The 20152-nt window shown below is 47.0% G+C and overlaps 1 protein-coding gene across 11 annotated transcripts in view; it reads right to left on the reverse strand.

Annotated features, from left to right (window-relative positions):
• Nucleotides 1–20152, reverse strand: part of KALRN (kalirin RhoGEF kinase) — a 495524-nt gene that overhangs the window by 54730 nt on the left and 420642 nt on the right. Inside the window, exon 1 of one of the 11 annotated variants that reach the window (XM_082764115.1) lies at nucleotides 18492–18635. The exons of 9 other annotated variants lie outside the window; for them this stretch is intronic. In XM_082764115.1, the coding sequence (XP_082620241.1) occupies nucleotides 18492–18576 (85 nt within the window). In that variant the 5' untranslated portion in view covers nucleotides 18577–18635. Of the gene's footprint in view, nucleotides 1–6783; nucleotides 8165–18491; nucleotides 18636–20152 lie in introns of those variants that run through there. One more of the 11 variants, XM_082764114.1, reaches the window with a different exon arrangement.

Here is a 20152-nt window from a genome sequence, read left to right on the forward strand (position 1 = left end):
TAATTGTAAGCAGCTAGGAGAAGTCAAAGTTCATTTCCCAGAGAGCAGAAAATCTAACTCGTCTGTCTTCTGACAACAGGAGGCGTGGGGGCGAGGGTGGCTGGGAGGAGGGCAGGTCCCAGGTGGAGCTGCTTTGGTCTGCCTGCAGCTGATCTGCCAATTTCAGGCATTCCTCCATCAGGGCAAAGTAGGAGTCTTATCTCAAAAAAGCCTGGTTTCAGCCAGCTCCTGTTGATGTTCCGTGAATGTGAAGTCGTGTTAAATCAACGAGCGCAAGATAGTATTTGTCCATGACCAGCTTATCTTCCATTCAATAGGCTTTAGATAGCCTGCCCCAGCAGACTCCACGTGATGCTCTGGCAGTTTATCAGCACACCTTGCGTCAGCACAATTCAGGGTTTCAGGATGAGGTGATTCTGAGCACTTAGGCAGCTTGCAGGGTGCAAGGACCTTCTCCCTTCCATCCCCCCAGCCAGGGAGGTCCTGGTGCAAAGGGAGCTGGGCTGCAGTCACAGGGGAAAATTGCTGGAAGAACTCACTCACTGCAGGCTACCACTTCGGGGGGTGAGATTTGGGGAAAGCAGGCATATTACAGACTTTGCAGGGGACTGGGCTTAGGGGATAGTTGGACTTAAAATGAGGATAAGCCATCTCCTACATCTTGGTTGATTAATGTACAGAGAGGCTTTTACTACAGCTTGGAAGTAGCATAGCCCAAGCTCCTGACTCAAGATGAAGGCACCTTGCCAATTTACCTCTTAGTGCTGGAGGGGAGCTGATAGGAGGCAAAATGGAGCACGGGACAACCACCAGCACCCCAAGGACTTGTTATTGAGCTGTGGGATCCCACTTCAGGCTGACGGGCTCGAGGCAGGGCCAAACCCAGGAGCCCCAAAGCCTGGGATGGCAGATGCAGGGACCTCCCTTCCCACCAGGGAACACCCCTGGTTTTATGAGCAGACAGCACAGCCACAGCCTGGGCATGGACAGACACACAGCTTCTCCCACACCACCGCAATCCAATTGAGGTGGTCCCCAGGATGCAATAGCCAGTCTTTGTCCCCTGCTACCCAGAAAAAGGCAGCACTTCAGCACAAATGCTCCAAGTCCCAGAGCTGGCCCGCCGACCACCATACCCACTTTCAGGGTTTTTGTCTGAAGTTTAACCTACGGCCATGAGAGCTCTCCAGGCTGAACATCAGGCCTCCAGAACATCAAGCTGAGATGAAAGCCAACCCAAAGGCTTCCAGAGGGAAAGCTTTGAATAGTCGGGAGTGTTACACAGCAAAATGATCCCACTTGAAGGAGGCTCTGGATGTTCCTGCTCAAGGACACAGCTTTGGTGATGCAAAAGGCTATTTACCAGCAATGGTGTGTTTTCCATGCCCCTGGGAACAGCCAGAGGTTACTGAATCTCAGTTGTGCCATGCCGTACGTGTCCCTAGCAGATATGAATTCTCCTTCTTTCTCCTTATCTGCTGGAGTGCCCAACTGACTGCCGTAAGGCACCTGGGAGAGAACCCTGGGCCTGGCTTGGCCACGCAGCAGCTTGAGGCTGGAAGTGCAGCCTGCCCCAGCCTTATCTCGCGGTTAAATGTCAGTGTGCTCTCTGGTTGGAATAAAGGCAGGGAAAGGGGCTGGAAAGGACGGTGTAAATCTCCCTGCTTTGCAGCCACCTCGAGAGCCTCCAGCATTGGGTGAATTCTTTCTATTCAGTACCTAAAGGTTGTACAAAGCACTCTCACCTCATTCACCTCATTGTCTTATTTCTCACCATCTCCAAATATGAACTGTCTGAAATGCAAATGAGTCCATACACAATATTGATAATCATTTTGTTTTTCCTTTTCAAGGAACTGCAAACGTTACTGTGTTTTGTACCAAACAAGCCACACTTGCTGTTTGCCATCCCTGTGGAGAATGATTTGCTTTACACACAACACAGGTCACCCCTGACACAGCCATGGAGGCAGGAGTGGAACTCAAGAAAGAGCAGAGCTCCCACAACAGACATAGACATGTTATGCACAAGATCTGCTATGAAAGACTTTTGGGACAAGCTCCAAAGCCCTTCTGGTGTGAGCTGCACTGCTTCCGTGGCACATACAGCTACAAACACATTTATTAAACACGTGGTAGGAGATTGAGATCCAGACACAGAGTGGATCAAGTGGAACATGTTACCGTGTTCTTCCAATGCACCAGCATGTATGTGCTCTGCAAACTGTATCATTAGAGCTGTCTGGAGACAGATTTTGCTCAAGAAGAGACAGAGGCCCATTGTGTGGCAGTTCAGGGAGCTGCTGCCCACCAGGAGCCACCAAGCAGCAGCACCAGAGGGGTCTGCAGGAACTGCGGGGCTCGCAGCGAGCTGCAGCGTGTGGTCATCCTGCCACCGCCATCCTGGGATGCAGAAATCTAAAAAAAGGTATCTGGCAAAGTGGAGTGGGTGCAGGGAGGTCAGCAGACTAGTGTGGCTAGATGGATTTCCTGGCCAACCCATTCATTCAGACAGAAGAAATGACAGTTTCCAAAACACGCCTAAGCAAACCTCCGAGAAACTTCTGGCAATATGACTGTGGCAGATACACAGCCAGACCAGAGAGCTTTAACTTTCAGAGCTTTTGCACTGCCACAGTCATGAAATCTTTGCTGTTGCTGCTGAAATGAACAGACGTCTAGAAAAGCACAGCTCTTTTACTTGGAAAATGGAAGGTTCCCGTTCTGTGCAACCTTGGGTGAAAGGAAAAACAAAAATCTCACAGACACATTTTAGAGGCACGGCTGTATTCCCACTTGAGCCAGTAGGAATTGCTGCTGGAACTTAACTACAAGACATTTTATTTTTACCTCGCCATTCCCCAGAGCATGCAGGGGAGAGGAGGTCTGACCAGGCTCACGCAGCAGAGGATTCATCTGCAGGAACCCAAGTCTTTAACGGGAAATGGGAAAGGCTTCTCAGAGTGATTCCGAATAAAACATAAGGCTTGTCTTTTTGATCCACACTAACCACAGACCGTATATGGCAGAAGGGAAATATGCCTTGATACCCAGAAGTTAATACAGACTACAGCTATGAAGACGTGACTACGGCAGGACACACTCTTGCTCGAGGTGAGAAGAGTTGAATAATTACATGGGACCAGCAGATTTATGTATGGCTCCATTTCTCACCCCAGAAAAACAGCCTTAGAGAAAAGGATTTTTCCACAGAAGTTAGAGAAAATGAGCCAGAATGGGAACTCTGTAATCCTATTAGCATGTGCATTTAAATCAACATTTTTTTTCACAGAAATAATTCCACTCATGAATGAAAGCCAATAACGAAAATCTGACCGATGAGCACATAAATTAACTCTGCTCAGCAGAGCCCATTTTCCATATTTAGTGATTGCTGTAAAATAACATTTTTGACAAAGGCAGAATTGAATCAGATGTGGGTGAAAGAGTAACTCAGTCTGTCCTCAAGCTATTATTTCCTGAAGGACAGGAATCTCTGTAGCAGAAAATCTTGGAAAGCAGGAGTCATCCAGACTCACCCTATGCACAAACAAAGCCCCTGTGTTAGTATTTCCCACTAAACAAACAAGGATCATCCAAACCATCGAAACGCTGCCTCTCCTGCCCTTTCCAAGCATATTTCCTTCACCACGCAGGCTGTGGGCTCCAGTTCACAACTCTGGGCCCCTCGTGGCTTTATGTGCTCCCCAGGGGAAGCTGTGTGGTGGGAGCCACCTCCTGTCTGCTCCAGCACTTCAGGGCCAACGCTCTACTTGGCGAGCTCAAAGATGGCAGAAGGAGTGACAAACACTGATTCCTTGGTCTCTTCTGTGCTTTTGTATTAAATGTTTAAAACACACTCAGAGAAACATTTTTATTGGCACGAGTCAGGGTTACAAAACTTTGTGGCTTAGGCAGATGACAGTACAGATCCCAGTTTTAGTGTTAGAGCCTATTCTGTATGTAAAACCTGGCATGGATTTGCAAAAATTTGGGAGGTAGTGACATCTGGATAATTCAAAGTCACTTTACAGCTATTCTTCAAGTGAAAACACTGCTTCATAACACATGTAAATAATGAACCCGATGTGTTTTAATGTCAACAGATAAACTGCCTCCTCAGGCACTGCCTCCACATAAGGTCCCAGCAAAGAACGCAAATGGACATGAGGAAATTTTCAGTGCCCGTGTCAGACGAAGATAAAGGACAACTGGCTTGAAAAGCCCTTTAGATTAGAAGTACACTAAACTTTCGCAACGGAATTGCAAAACTTGTCTGGAGTCCTCCCCAGCTCCCAACCCGCACCCAGCCCCGGTCGCATCCAGCTGCGTGTGGAGATGCTGGCAAGGGAGAACCGAGAGGACACAACGTAGGACCCACCTCACACGCAAGGGTAAGGACACCCTCAAACACTGCTATTGAAATTTAGATGCAAATTCTGCTCCGAGTTCCAGTGTTCTCCTGAACTTCACAATCTCCTGGAAATGGGCAGCCTTGGGAAGTTTCAATGGAATTTTCTGTTTGTATCTTGGAGTATCACTTGAAGCTTCAGCTTGGAAGCAATGTCAAAAAGGCACAAATCAGTCTGGCAGGATTGTCACAATTCCATTCACATGGACAAAATTGCTTCTGTCCGAACTCAAAGAGTGGTATGGAGTTAAATATTTTATGCAATTTTTTCTAATCCAACAGAGAAAGAAACCTATGTTGCTAAAAGCAAACATACTTGACAAACTGTCCAATCACTGCAACATAAAAACTCAAAATTTGGCTGTTGGGTTCACTGCAAAACTTGAAAACAAGACTAACTTCCAAAATTAAACAGAAAAAATGTGACTAAAAAATAAATAAATCACATGACATTCAGAATGCAACTGTTCCTTTATTGAAGAGCTGTGGAACTGGGCAAGAAGAGCTGTTGGAGAAAGAGGATGTTCTGCCGACATCCCTGTAGTTACACTGTAATAAAGGAAGGATGCTGCTGTGGGAATTGTGTTTGACTTACAGTTTTGGGGAAAGAACCACTGATCTGTAACTTTTAATACTCAAATTCTGATTGTTATTTTCAGGTAGGAAACGAAGTGGAGGACAACAAGCACTCGCCTAGCTGGGGTGGCAAAGCAGCTGCACTTGGGTTTGTTCATTTTTGTGGCAGGGAGCAGCTCACCCCAGGCCCTCGCAGTCAAGGAGCTGTGCTCACTTCTGCCTGAGGGGGATGCAGAGAGGGGCTTGCCCCCTGTAGCACCCTTTCTCTTTCCATTAACGACAGAGGGAGTCCAAGGAAATTACACCCTTAGCTAAATTTAGTTATTGTGAATCCCCTTCCCACATTTGAGGATGTTTCATACCAGGCCGATCTCGCAGCAGGAAATGATTAGCTGAAGTTAAGCATCTGACAATTCGCTTTAATGAGCAATAACTCATGGCAACCCGCCATTAGCTCCAGTTGAATAGCTTTTATTTTTAGCTGGTGTTGCTCAGATGAGGCTTTCATCCAGCATGCTCTGGGAAAGCTGACATCCCAAAGTAGTCTCCAGGTCTTGGTTGTGCCAGTCAGAGTGTCAGGGCTCAAGAGCGCCGGTTCCTGGGGGTCAGAGAAAAGTCACTGCAGTTCTGGGAAAGTTTCAAAGGGTGAGATAAAACCAAGAGCCTGGAGAAACAGCACAGAGGCTCATGGTCTCAAGAGACCTTGCAAGAAAAGTTACTGAAATCCAGAGAGCGTGCTGAATGAGTGAGCCTGGCCTCCAGGGAGAGGAACAGCACAAGGGTGAGGCACAGTGACAGAGCCTGCTGCATGAAAGCATGACTTCGTTACTGTCCAAGAGTGCCTGGTAAGAGGAACAGCCACAGCAGTCATCACCACATCTGCTGTTTCACATGAGCCTAAAGCTATTGCCAGAGGCGACTTTAGGGAAGGCGCAGGGAGAAGAAGAAAGGGAGTCCTCAGATTGCTACAGGACAAGATCTTGCTTCCTAGATATGAGCATTTAACTGAGGGGCTGCTGCGCATGATGGCAGAGCACATCCTTGGGGCTCTGAAGAGGCTATCAGGATGGTGTACAACTCAACTTGGCAGCATCAAGCACTGCAATGGCAGCTGACGTATCTGTGGTCCTCTCTTCAAATGTCCCAGTCAGAAACGTGTTTCTGTGTAACTGCTTAAAACCATAATGGGTATCCGTGTCATGTCCAGTGGGAGGTTTCTGTACCACTCTCAGTCAGTCTTCTTGACAAAATCATCTTTCTTCAGAGTCCCATACGACCCCTCATATAAACTGCTGTGAGTTCAGGGCAAGAGTGATAAGAGGACAACACCCCCAGAGTGAATCCACTAATCTGCTGGGGTGATGCTCCCAGCCAGCTCCTACCCCACAACACCGTGAGATAGGTACATTGTTGGCCTACCTTGAGTCCTTCAGTGACACCTCACTTATCTCCCCAGACACAGCAACTCCTTTCTAGAATATGTTTTTACTGAATGAAAGGATGTGGAAAAGCTCAAAGAGCAACTGCTCCACGCAGCAGAGTTTGAGGACAAACACAGTATGTCTACGCACTCGATTTCATGTACCCATGCTCTTGCCTGGGGTTTGCGCCCAGCGCACAGCCAGAGCAAGCGCACCACGTCTGCAGGGAAGGCGTGTAGGAATAGTCTGCTGGTAATGCCTCACAGCTGGGTGAGCGGATTTCTGAAGGCTAGAGGCACGCATCTTGCTTTAGCAAAGAAAGGAAATAAAAAGTCAAGACTAACAAGATCCAGAAAGGGCATGCTTTTTTTTTTTGAACAAATCAACATTTATTTCAATTTAGTCAAACAACTTGTTGAAGCACTTCTCTAAGTTCTTCTACTTTACATTTTGTATTTACACTGTCCTCTTTCTGTGACAAAAATAATGTAATCCCAAACCCTGAAGTTTCCAGAGTAAGTGTCACTAGCAGCGAAAAGAACAGAACTCCAAACACAAAGCAAAAACCTCCTTGATATATTTTGACAGGAGACTTATGCACGTTCTTTAAAAAAGTAAGTTTTAACCCTGAACCTTTACAGAAACCTATACAGGATGATAAGGGGAAAAATGTCGTGATTGAAGCTGAACAAGAAGAGCAGTATTTGCTGGCCTTTGCAAGTACACTGTTACTTTTAGCGTAAGGAACTGTGAAATGCTTAGACACCCACATAGAAGCAGACTTTTAAACTTTGATCTAAGCAGTGTCACTCTGCTGAGAGTATTAAGGGTACCAGAGTCAGCGAATGCCATCTTTTATCCTAGTGGTGGGCACAAAAACAAAATTTATTACACATGGTTTCCAAGCAGCTGTTAATACAACACAAGCCTTATTCTTTTGCAAAGTGTCAGGGGTCAGCTTCATTCAGCAGCTTTCAAATTGAGCTACTGTAAGAACTTTTCCACATTTAACGAAGTAATTTCTCAGTCAAATGACATCATTGCTAAGGTCAGCTCTGCCTTACGCTGGAAGCCAGCAGCCTGCATGACAAGGTGGATCGCTGCTGGATTTCTGGGGAGAGAGGAGGACATTTGAATGTCCTATTTATATCTCCCTACCTCAAAGGAAATTGTATGTTCCCAAACAATTCCTAATGGAAACAGCAGAGGAGTATCAGTGACAAAATAAATTGGAATTGGGGGGAGCGGGGAAAGCAAGAACAGAACCCAAAGCTTTTTGGGATAGGAAGAAAAACTGCATGTTGATAAAGAAGGCATTGGTCATTAAACTTTCCAGGCACACACAGGGCTCAGAAAGCACAGAAAACAAGCAGAACAAACAAACACAACTGTGTGCATCTTAGCGTCAGCTTCTTTTGCCAAATGCAGTAGCTTCCAACATTCAGCAGCTGTCTCTTGCTTTCTAGTGGTGTGGAGTTCTCTTTGGTACTTGGAGGCTGTCAGGAGCTCCGGGCAAAGAGAAAGTCTTTGTCCATTTACCAACCAATTCCAAAGGCGCTGATCTTGAATAACTTTACTAAGCAAGAGTGACACAGATGTCTAGGAAAGGGGGCTTTTCTCTTAGTAAAGTTGTGGTAGGTGCAGTGGAAACCCAAGGCAATCTACATGCTTGTCAAATTGTGCCTAGGTAAGAACTGAGTCCTCCATGAACGTCTCTCATTTGTTCACTCTTAAATTATTCAGGCTCTGACAGCCCCTGAAAAGAAAAGAACGGAATAAGAATAAGTTGTAAGTGGTGCAGGCGAGGGCGGACACCACGAAACCACCAAGAACAACGAGGTTGGGGTGCTGGACGACAGACACACAGCAGCCTGAGCCTCCAGGGCTGGTGCCCAAAGCAGCTTCCTCCACACCCTTCTCCTCCAGAAATACTAGCGGAAAATACAAGCTCACAGCAAAGGTACTGGTTGTGATGAGTTAAAAGAAGTAATGGATGAAGTAAATGCAAACAGCGGTTGGGAAATAAAACACACAGATAAGAACTGCTGGTGCTTGCGATGCTTGGTTCTTTGAACACGGCACAGGGAAATGGCTAAGCAGCTCAGAGACTTTTAACTGCACACTCACAACTATCAGACTTGTGGGAAGCTTTGGCTCACTCAGCTCAAGCAGGAAATGCAGAACATCACTTGCCGCCCCATATAACAGCCTCACGCGATCTGTGTCTCGGTTGGCATTTGACAGCTCTCCAGGGCAGGGAGCAGTTCTGTAAGGAGCCTTCCCCGTGGCACCAGTCAACACGCTTGTCATAGAGCAGGTGATGAAATCACTACTACACTCTATCTGCGTCAGCAAGAAAGATGGGATGGGAACTTGAAGCCTTGGAGAGCATCTGCTGCTCGGGAACAGGAGAGCTCTCTGCAGCACCCTGCCAAGCTCTCAGCTCTCTGAAGCTGTGCAAGTGCCTTGACCCAGCTACCAGCCTTCCCCACAAGGCTGGTCCTGAGGAACTGTGTGATTTTGGTTTCTGGAGGGCCCCATGGAGCCTCCCGTGGCTTTTGCAGTGCCTACACCATTTCTTCTTACCAGCAAATTCATCTTGGGAAAAAATTCAAAGTCCAGTTTAGCAGAGACATGGAGAGGTGCACTACATAAACCGCACTTGCTTAGTTCCCCACTGCATCAGTGGCTAACTGCAAGTAGCTGCAAAAATGCTCTACCAGGCAGCATGTTTAACAGGAGATATTATCATTGTAAACCCCCTCTAAACAGTTACATCACTGGTGCTGAGCAGTTACTTCCTTTAGCCACATCTTTCAAAATAGCTAGGAAAAATAATTTTTTATTTGAAAACAACAGCAAGGGTAGACTGGCCTAGCAGCAGAGGCTCTTTGACTCTGGAAAGACTTTGCTGAGTATGGTAATCATTTACTGCAACGTACAATGCCCCCCCACCACCCACCCGGTAATTGTTATCTCCGGGACAAGAGACTGCAGCAAATATTCAGCAAGCGATAGCCTTTACGTGTTTGGAGCCTGCCTTGCTCACAGCTTTTCTCAGACACGCTGTCAGATCAAATTTTACAGCAGCACTGCTCTCAGCAGCTACAGCCCTCCCCAGTCAGCCCGGGATGCTCAGGCCTGAGTAAGCTCTCAGATGCTCCCTGACATGGAGCCAAGGAAGATGATGCTGTCTGCTCAGCACCTGCACCATGGCAGGAGCTGTGCTCTGCCCTCACCAGCTTGAAATCACTCCTGGAACACTCCAAATGCTCGCCTCCTTTTTGCCTGAAGCTATGATTTTCCTTCTGCTGCCCTCAAAAGGATCCCCGTTGATTAATACTTATTCTATTTCCTAAAGAAATCTATTCAACCTCCACATACTTCAGCTGAGAGACGTGTTTGAGTATCGTGTTGATCCTCAGGGTTCAAACTACAGAAGGTGTAATGAATACCAGACTCGAGGCACTTCAATGGCATTAGCTGTGAATCATCTTTTTACATTGTACTGCTCAGATACATTTGGATCTAAAATACATTTGCATTTCTAATTAAAACAGATTACCATTGGTAATGAAAGAATGTCTTAAATCAGAATCCTTAGGCCATAAAAGCTAATTGCATGATGCTAAAACTGGATTTCAAAAATATACATATTATACCCCCTGCAGGATTAATTAGGCAACATCTCTTCAAAAGAGTTCTCAAAAGTGTATTTATTCAGCATGTGGTTAAATTATACGGGGTTGTGCAACACTCCCCATAGCCTGCCTGGGCGCACGCAGCTGCAGCGGCTGGGGCCTTGGTCTGCAGGGGAGCTCAGCACGGGCAGGGGGGCTCAGGGCTGCCACAAGGCCTGGCTGATGTGAAGGGACACACGTACCCGAATACTGCCTGCACCCCTAACGTGGTTTTAGCCACGGTTAATTCTGGTGCTGCTGAGAAACATCACCTTGGGTATGTGCGTGGTCTGTATACTAAAACACGCGGGCCTATGAAAAGGTCAAAATCAACGGGTAGACAGAAATCTGGAAGCTTGAACTGGTGATTATTTGATGCCCATTTTGTCACCTGTTCCTTCATGTGATCCCAAGAAAGTTTTACAGCACTCACTGAAGTGCAGCATGTTGTCAGATAGGTCAGGACTGTACTGCACGCCTGGGGATGTATGAACTGTCTGTTCACTAAAGCTGCTTGTGTTTTTTGAAGGAAAGAGGGAAAAAAAACCACACACAGCACACCAGGGCACATCCTCAGCTGCTATACTTTGTACCTGTAATTGTCAGCAAGCCTAAACTGCAAGAAAAAGTGTCCTCAGAGGATTTAGCCATAACTTGGGATGTGTCACTCTGCTCTCCTTGCTCAGAGCTACTTGCTCCGTGTAAAATTTCAACATGGAAAAATGTCCAGGTACATAACAGTAGAGACACCTCCAGGGCCACTAAACCCATTCCCTTCTGATTCCAGGCAAAGAGTCCATCTCTTTCATAAATGTTTAATTCTGAGCTGCCTTGTGGAAGTGAACAAAGGATTTTTGCTCAAAACTGACATACAGAACCTACTTGTGCTTTCCAGAGCACAGGGATGCAACATTTTCACGTTTGTTTTGCAGACTCCCAGAACAGAACATAAAACCTCCACCAGTAACCATCTTCTGGTTCCTTGGGACCACATTTGCTAATGGGTTAGCAGCAGGTCTGGCTCCCAGGCTTCACCCTTTATGGACTTGCCCAGCCTGACAAATAATTTCACAGGGAGCCAAGATTTCACAACTGTTGAGCTGTACCAGGACTAACACTGGCTGTAGCACACTGAGCAACCAAGTGCATCGGGGTGCAACAGGGGCAGCTGGACAGAAACTACCAACTCCTCATGTGACGAGATGTATTTGTTCTATTTTCCAAAAGTACTGAGCAACCGGAGCTGCGTGGGGCTTTCTGCAATGTAATACTCTGGATGTTACCTTAGAGAAAAGCCAATGACAAATACATAAGCTGAACCATATTTAATGGCTCTCTCCCCATCAAAGAGAAGAAATACCCATAGCTGTTCTATTATTAACTGCTGTAATTCAGTTTGCAGGTTCCATTTTGTGTCATTAGGACTTCACTGGTTACATTTTCATATTTTATCTTAATTATCTGTAAGGAGCCCAGGTGACGTGTGTAACTTCCACGTTCTCAGTCTGATGAGGACAGCCCAGGACAGAGGCTGATGGATCGCGTGGCACATCAAACTCAACAGGAGAGCTAATGGGATGCACTAGCCACCTTTAATTTGAGGAATGGATTGTGTTTCAGCATCATCAGCCACATCAAACATGAACTAAAAGCAAACAGGTTGATTTTTGGTTTGTGGTTTTCTAGTGGCAAAGAACATTAGCCAAGGGAGACATTTTTGAGCATATCTCCTCAGGTATTTTCTGATAATTCTTCACACATGCTCAGGTCCTACCTATAATCTACAGAATATTATTTATTTATTTTTCAGGAAACAGCCTGATGTGCTTCTATAGTTATTTTAAAAATACTTTTTACATCACGCTGAATTGTGTGATTCAATATTTGCAGTTGAACTGTTCTGCAATAGCAACTGATATGCAGTGGCTGAACTGGCAGAGAACTGGATTTTCGTACAAATTGAAAACCACTTCTATAGATTCCCCCTGCATTCACTACCTACCCAACCAATTCTTCTCTTTTGAAAAGAAATTGCAACTTTTGCCAAAAAAATCAAAATATTTTCATAGAGCCTGTTAACAGAAAAGAATTACACTGAAAAGTAACAGTGCTCAGTTGTGTTTGAGTAGTATGATATTGATGATATTTTTAGACTCAAATGTTTTTTCTTTTTTAACTTCAAAATGATAAATTAGATTTCTTAATACATACAAAAGTTTTAACAAGGTGTATGCTGAAACATAACGGTTTGGAAAAGCAACAAAATCTTTCTTGGGTCATGTGAAATTGCTGCCCTTTTTCTTTCACTTCAAAATGGATAGATTTTATTTCAGCATCCGTGCATTGAATTCCTAAACAATACATCTGTCTGGCACTTATTTTTAAAGGAAAGCAGCATGCTTAGTTACCCCGTGTTCCTTGAACTGAGCAGGGAGTTACCCAAGCTATATTTTTCACAATTATCTGTTCTTTTTCCCCTTAGAATAAAGTCTCCCTTCTTCAGGCTTTTGACAGGATGAATAAAGCCTTGTGAATTCTTATATGTTTCTTGGTGTGAATGGAAAGTTTAGGAGCTTTGACTGAATAAAAGCAAACCCCATGTTTCTTTAACGCTGGATGAATTTATGAAAGTCGAAAACAATGCAGCAATCTGAATAATAAGTATCCCCCCATGCATTCAGCCCCAGACTAGTAACTGAAAACTGATCGTTATAGGAGCTCTTGCTGTCTGTTTTACTCATATGAGTTAAGATCTGAACGTTTATTTTCTGTACAACTGCTGTTACATCCTGTATATGGCTGCATCTCAAAAGATAAGGCTGCAAGATCCGTCTCGAAAGGGAGACACAAAGCCAGGGGATGAGGTGCTAGCTCACGGCAAGAGAGCTAGAGTTATCTAGTGGTGCATGCAATTTGCAAAAAAAAATAGAAAAAAGAAAAATAATGCTTGTACTACTGGCATCTTGGAAACTGACAGAAAGTTGGTGAAGCATCCTGAACTTTGGCATTGATGCAGTGAACATCAGGTTTATAGAAAGTGGCTGGCAGCTGGTGAGTGTGGCGAGCAAAGGAGCCCTGGGCAGCCACCAGCCCTGTGAAATACCCCACACCTCCCGCGCTTGTACGGTGGCAACACAGAGCCACTGAAAGGCTGTATCGGTGAGCCGTGTCTCTACCCCCCAGAAATACTCTCACAAAGAGGTAAGATTTAGCACACTTGTACCTAATTAATCCTAAGCAGAGCTTGCTGCTCCCCAGCCTGCCACAACACCAGATCACAGACGGCAGTGGCCGTGCTTTCCGTTCCACTGCTCATGTTCAGCTTATCAGCCTCGTGACTTCCCCTGCCAAAATCTCTGTAGGTCTCATTGCCATGTTCAAGGGAGGACACACAAATGCTAACAGGTTCAGACCCATGAGTCTTCATTTACCCCAAAAGACTGGTAGGGGGCCTGCCAGGCACACCTTCTGGACATGCTTAGCTCAGGACACTGTCCAAAGCGTGCAAAGCAGGCACGAGAAAGCACAACTCTGCACCAACAGAAAGCACAGGTGCTTTGCTAACAGTGTTCACCTTGTCATGCTAATCCTGCTTGCTCAGCCGAGCACCATTCTCATCAGCTCTTCCGTCCCTACAGTAACTTTCTGCCACGACCTGCTCCAACTCCTGACTCAGCCTGCAGAGGTGGGAAAATGCAGGACTTGGAAGGGATGTTCCTGTCATGGGCTTACTGGTTTTCTCTTACTAGAACTGGAAGGAGACATTAACAGCGCTCCCAAACCTCACCACAGGTTTCTTGTGAACCTGCCAGGAGAAAGAGCTGAGCCCAATGCCGGCGTCCTCACAAAACCTGCACACTTGATCCTCTTGCCTTTACGGAGGTGCAGCTAACGAGCAACAGACTGACTTTACCCACCAAGTAGATTTAGAGAAGGTAACAGTTTCCTCATATTTCTTATTCAGGAAGGACCAGGAAACAAAGCAAACTTTGGTTGACACCCTTCATTTTACTATTGTTTTCTCCTCTGCCTCAATTTTGACAGAACTGCCTTGGCCACGCATTCCATTGCGCTTTACACAGTGTAACCATGGCTCGGCCTGAAACACTAAATAAAATATGTTCAAATTAGGAAATGTTATGGGCTCGAACATATTACTGCAGATCACTGTCTTGCTACCACACAGCACTAAGGTACCAGTTCCCTTAGCAAAGCCCTGCAGCTCACTCTAACACAATGTCAGCACCTTCTATAAAAAGCAGCATCGGATCTCACTTTTTACCTAATGAAGAAAAAACTTTTATTAACATGCTGTTGACAGCCCTTGTAATTATGCCAGTTTGCCCAACTTCCAGTTAAGGCTCTGTTTCTGACCAGCTCGCAAAGATGTACAAGGTGGCTGGCTGAGCTCCCTTCCCTGCACATTAGTCACCACCACACTTGTCAGGAGAAACGAACTTTGTTAATCCTACGGCGAAGAGGTTCATCAGACCGAGCCAATAACAAATCAAAGACTCGAAGGAGGATAGCAAGAAGAGGAAAAGAAAGGAAAGAAAGAAGCAGAGGACAGTAACACAAAGAATGCAGAAGGAAGAGAAAAGCTGTGGATAGGAGATGAGAAGGCAGAGGGACCAGGAATTGAAGAGCCTTGTCAGGAGCTTAGCACAGACACTAAGCCACCCCATCTTTCATTTTTAATGCACTGAGATTAAAGGCCTGACATTCAGATTAGCTTTATTTTGTTCTGGAAAGAAAAGTTGGGATATGACTGGCAGCCTGCTCGGAAGAGCAACTGCTCAAGGAGGCAGAGGGACATGTTCTGCACTGAAACCAACAAGCACATCCATCTAAATCAATCTTCCCTGTCTCTAGCTACCCTCAAGTAAAACATGTTTTATGTCCTCCCCTAAAGCCACCCTGTAGCCACACGATATTACCTAGAAAGGGGTGTAAGATGTTTCACTGCAAAATTATGCTGACAACAGATTATTTTTAACCACAGACCCTTTCCTTTGGGATTCGCATGGTGCACTCATAGCCAAATTCTCAGGTCCAGTAGCTGGGAACATCTTCCTTGTGCTCGAAGAGAAGCAATTCCTGCACCCTGATAATGCTTCCCCTGCTCCTAGTGCCCTGCAGGGCACTGAGAGCCCAGCGTACTGCAGGCAGAGCTAGACCTGAACGAGCTGGACTACTGCAAAGAGATGGCCTTTAAATATGGCTATAATACAACACCCAGAATTTAATGTCTAGGTTAAATCTGAATCATAAATTCTTTACAACCCTCATGTGTTAATTACAACCTGGAAGCGAGCTTCCACCTGACGCCAGCCCCGTGCGCCCACAGCCAGGCTGCAGAGAGCTGCGCTGGAGGGAGTGCGGGGTAACGGCACCTAACCCTGGCCTCTGCTCCCTGATTACAGGGAATGAAGCTTTGACCTTGTGACAGTCGAGGCACGCGGCTGATCCTCCTTTGCTTCAGTAAAGACATTTCGCAAAGTACAAGTCCCTCCAGTTTCCCTGCTTTCCCATATCGTGATCCTTTTAACGGAGCCTCAAACCTGAACCATGTAAGGAAACAAGGAGGTGGACTCAGTGTTAAAAGAAAGTAAGTTGTTTTCAATCGCAAATCTTGGGCTGTTTTTTAAGGAGAGTTCAATGACTGTCTAGTTATCAGAACACCAGCAGAACTTGAACCCTCTTATCAGTCTGCTTTCAAAGCCACTTCTGCAGTGCTGAGAAGCATCCCATTACTCCAGATCACTTTACATTTGTGTATTTAAGAAACACTGCAAAAAGCCTTGCTTATCCACTCTTGGCTGATTAAGGCCTTTGGCCTGAAGGCTATACAAGCCTACTGCTCTTAACTACCCCTTTTTATGGCTGAGAGCAAGTGACACACTCTTGCTATGAGGCACTCCTATATTAGGATTCATGTCTCCCCATACTGAAAGACAGAGAAGTAGTCCTTATTTAGTTCATGTAGAGGACTATCTGGGTCGGAGCAAAACTGGGAACAGTACTAAGTGTCAGTCACTTTCCCTGTATGGATCCCAATAGCTTTGTACACGGGCAATCAGAAACTCACCAAGAGAAACAAGCAAAAAAGCAGGATCAAGGTTGCTACTGCTGCAAATAACAGGGTAAGATTTATGCAATAGAGTGGATCAAGTTATCTGTCAAATGTTTCAGAGAAATGACCAATTACACAAGATTTATGTATTTCATGATATATTGGAGACCTAGTTTTTGTATGTTTGTTTTTGTGTTTTGTTTTGTTTCTTCTACAGCTCTACGTTAATATTGCTGTTTAGGAGCTCAAACATCCACATCACTTCCAAGCCTCACAGCACAAAATGCACTGACACAGTTTGTACCAACATAATCCCTGTTTGAGGGTGGGCTGCCCACTCAGCTGCTCCATTTTGCTCACCAGAAAGTTCTTATTGACACAACAAAACCTACTCAGTTGTTGCAAAGATCAAGACAGGTTTGGCATTTGTCACCAGGAAAAAGGAGAGGTGCTTTCCCATGGGTGAAGGGAAGGTGGTTTATGGGGCAGCAGCAAGAACGACCCTAAGGTGCTTCACATCCATCTTAAACACAAAGTCACCTCTCTTCCTACTGCAAGTCTGAGACCGGGGAGCCCTGGGGAAGAAGCATCTCCCCAAAAGCAAAGACAATCACTGACAATGCACAATACATGAAGCTCCGAGAGTCAGGTTGTCACTTTAAAAGCATCTCCAAGCTTAACAGCAGAAGCTGCCAACAATAGCATGCTGATGCTGTAGTCTGGGGCACCCAAATCCCTCATCAAATGTCAGGTTTGGTATCTGCTTATGCTTACGGAGTACTTCCACCATCCGACTGCCTCTGGTTTTCTTTAATAAACGCAGCGTAACAGATAGCTTTTTACAACTTTCTGCCTGTTCAAAGTTGACGTCCAAGGACACGAAAGAAATAAAGCGACCAGTATCACAAAACACCTTTTGTTACTAGCTGGGTAAACCAGAACTGCAAACATAGTTAACATTTCAAGAGGAGAGAGAAGAGCCAGCTGCTTCCCTTTCCCCCTTCTGGATAGGTCTGCAGGCAGGACAGGCGGCGGGGAGATGTTAATCTGTTAGAATCAACATTTTAAAGACCAGAGCCATGTCAGAGAGCTTGAAGCCTGCTCCAAATGTGCTGCGTGGGCCAACACATTAAAGCACAGTCTGTCCTAGAGACTTGGCTTTTCACAGCGATTTAATTTTACAACCTTTCTGTTGATTTAATTCTACAACCCTACCCCGACCACCAGGTTACGTGTCTTTTTTTACAGCCCTTGAAGTCCCCTACTTGGCGTGAAGTAGCATGTTCTTCCCAGCCTGGAAAAGATCATCTTATGAACCCATGGCAGACTGAGCAGCTCTGGTTTGCTGCTCTCACCATGTAAGTAAGCGTGACTCTAGGTCAATAACTGGGGAAACAGGGCTTCTGCACTGCAAATGTGTGCCTCGTGAAATAAGCAAGTCACCCATCCTCAAGCCATCTTCCTCTGCAGATGAATTACTAAAAAACTGCATTGGAAAGCTTTGATCTTTAAACAACAGCAACAGCTCAAAACAAAAGAGAAAAACAAGTTTTGTTTGGGACATTTATGCTTGGCCACTCAGAGAGCAGGAAACACTGAAATACCACGGCGACTCCTCCTCAGCAAGCTCACACTATCCAGACCGAGTTCAAGAGCCAGTATCACAGCGTAAAGGCTGCAGGCTGGGAAACCTTCACTCGGTGCATCTCAGCTGCGGCGTGCCTTGCAAAAGCCAGTTTTTTTTTTTTTTTTTTTTTTTTTAATTTATTTTCACAAGGCACTCCCGCTGCTGTGGCTTTCCCACATCTCTGCGAGCAGCAGTCTCAGCCCGCTCAGCCCGCGTCCCCAGACCTTCCCACATCACCATTCAGAGATTTGCGAACTGCGAGAAACAGATGTTCTCAGCGCATGGCGCTCTACCCGAGCCCAAGAAAGACTAGCGGCGGGGGAAGGGAGGGAGGGAAGGAGAGAAATCTCATTTAAGCAAATATTTCTCCCTGCCCCGCTGACATTGCAGTCCCGGGGTGTTTCCTACCAGCCACGCCAACGCACAGCCCGGCAACTCCAGCCCGCAGCCTGTCCACCCGCCCCTCCGGCTGCCTCCCAGCCGAGGGGACTCCGGTAGCCCCGGAGGGGTCCCAGCCACCCCCTTGCAGCCCAGCGGGGCTGCGGGGCACCGCTCCCGGCTACCGCCCGCTCCTTCTCTCCGCTCTCCCTACCCGGGGCAGCTCGGCGGGGATGCTGCCGGGGGTACCGCCGAGCCCCATCCCGCGGAGGGTTGGCTGGGGGCCCCTCTCCCTCCCCTATCTATCCCCTTTTTGCCCACCGACCTTTGCAGGAGCAGCAGCAGCAACACTTCGCCAAGAGCCATCCTACACCGGAGCGGGCGGGATAGCCGCGCCTGCCCGCTTTCATGCTGCCTTCGGGTTGCTCATGGCAAGGAGCCGCCGGCCCGCTTGGAGAAAAAAAAAAAAAAAAAAAAAAAAAAAAAAAAAAAAAAGAAAAGGAAAGGAAAAAAAAGAAAAAAAAAAAAAAAGACCAGGGACGAGCGGCCGAGCAGCCGCTGTCCCCGCGGAGCCCTACGCGCACCTCCAGGGGCGGAGCGGGGCCGCCTTATGCAACGGGGCGGCGGCGGGCGGAGCGCGGCCGCGCAGCTCCCGCACCCGCGGGCGGCCGGGGAGGGAGCGAGGGGGGTCCGCGGCCGGCCGGGCTGCGGCCTTCCCCCGCCAGGAAAAGCCCCTCGAGCTGGGCAAGGGGGCTGGGAAAAGCTCCGGCAGCGCGCAGCGGGTGGGAGGCAGCCGAAGGTTGTTGGGAATAAAGAGCTGCCTGGGAGGAAGTTTGCCGGAGCTCTGATATGTTGCGGAGAGGGTTTCCTCCGAGGTTTTCAAAAGGCAAAACTTGTGTCGCTGCTTTTTTTTTTTTTTTTAACTGAACAACTTAAAAAAAATTTTTCCCCCTCCAAGAACCATTCCTCAGCTTTAAGCATCTGACAGCTAAAACCTTTTACTAGTTGGAAGCACCACCCTGCCCAACTACTCTGCCAGCCTGCTTTCTGCAGGACACCTGCCTCAAGCACCACAGCCCTTTTGCTCAGGGTAAGCTAGGTGCTTACCCTTCCAAAGCACCGATCAGCCTGCGTGAGATCCGAAAGCACTGCTTGGTTTGGAAGGTGCCAGCCTGTTAGGGTTTTCCACCTAAAGCACGGAAAACTGGAGGTGCCAAAAATGGCCCAAACCTCGCTGGAGGCAGCTGGTAGGAGAGGTTGGGCAGGATTCCAGAGTGGCAGCATCACAGCTTTTGCACACTTGTATCGAAAGCTGAACAAACCCAACAAACTGCTTCTCACAGGCATAAATACACGTCGGGAGGGAATAGCTGAGAGCGAAGATGTTGCTGTGCTTTGTGCCGCTGTGTGCCAGGACTTCAGCCTGAGCCGTCTGGCTGTATCGATGCCATACACCGGGCGTCTGGACTAAGGTTTTGTTTTGCTGCCTAACTGCTTTGGAGGAAGCAGCTCTTCTGTGGGGCCAAGGGGTGGTTTTGGACAGGAGGCTTGGGCTGTGGCTTCAGCACTGCTTTCACAAACCCTCACGAGGTTGCACCTACACGGTGGGTGACTGCATGTTGCTGCCAGGCAGGATCCTTCAGACCCTCGAGCTGCCCTGGAGAGTCACCTTGCACAGCCCCAGGCCAGCAGAGTGGCCGAGACCCTCCCCAAGAGGCTGCCTCCACCACAACTGCAATAGAAAACCTCCCTGCCTTGCTTCTGCCTGCAGTGTGCAAGCTGCTCTTTGACTGCAGCCTCACTAGAAGCACTGGCAACCTCACAACAAGCCTGCAGCATGCAAAATTTTCCTGCCCTTGAGCACCACAACGCTGTTCAGTACATAAGGATGAAGTGAACCTTCATTCTGTCTCCCCTTCACTGTGTTGTGTCTTTCTCTGGCTTGGGGCTTTGCCTATCTGGGAGATGCACAGGAATGTCTCGGGG

Source organism: Aythya marila, assembly GCF_965140915.1.
Source record: "Aythya marila genome assembly, chromosome: 6".
Lineage (NCBI taxonomy): Eukaryota > Metazoa > Chordata > Aves > Anseriformes > Anatidae > Aythya > Aythya marila.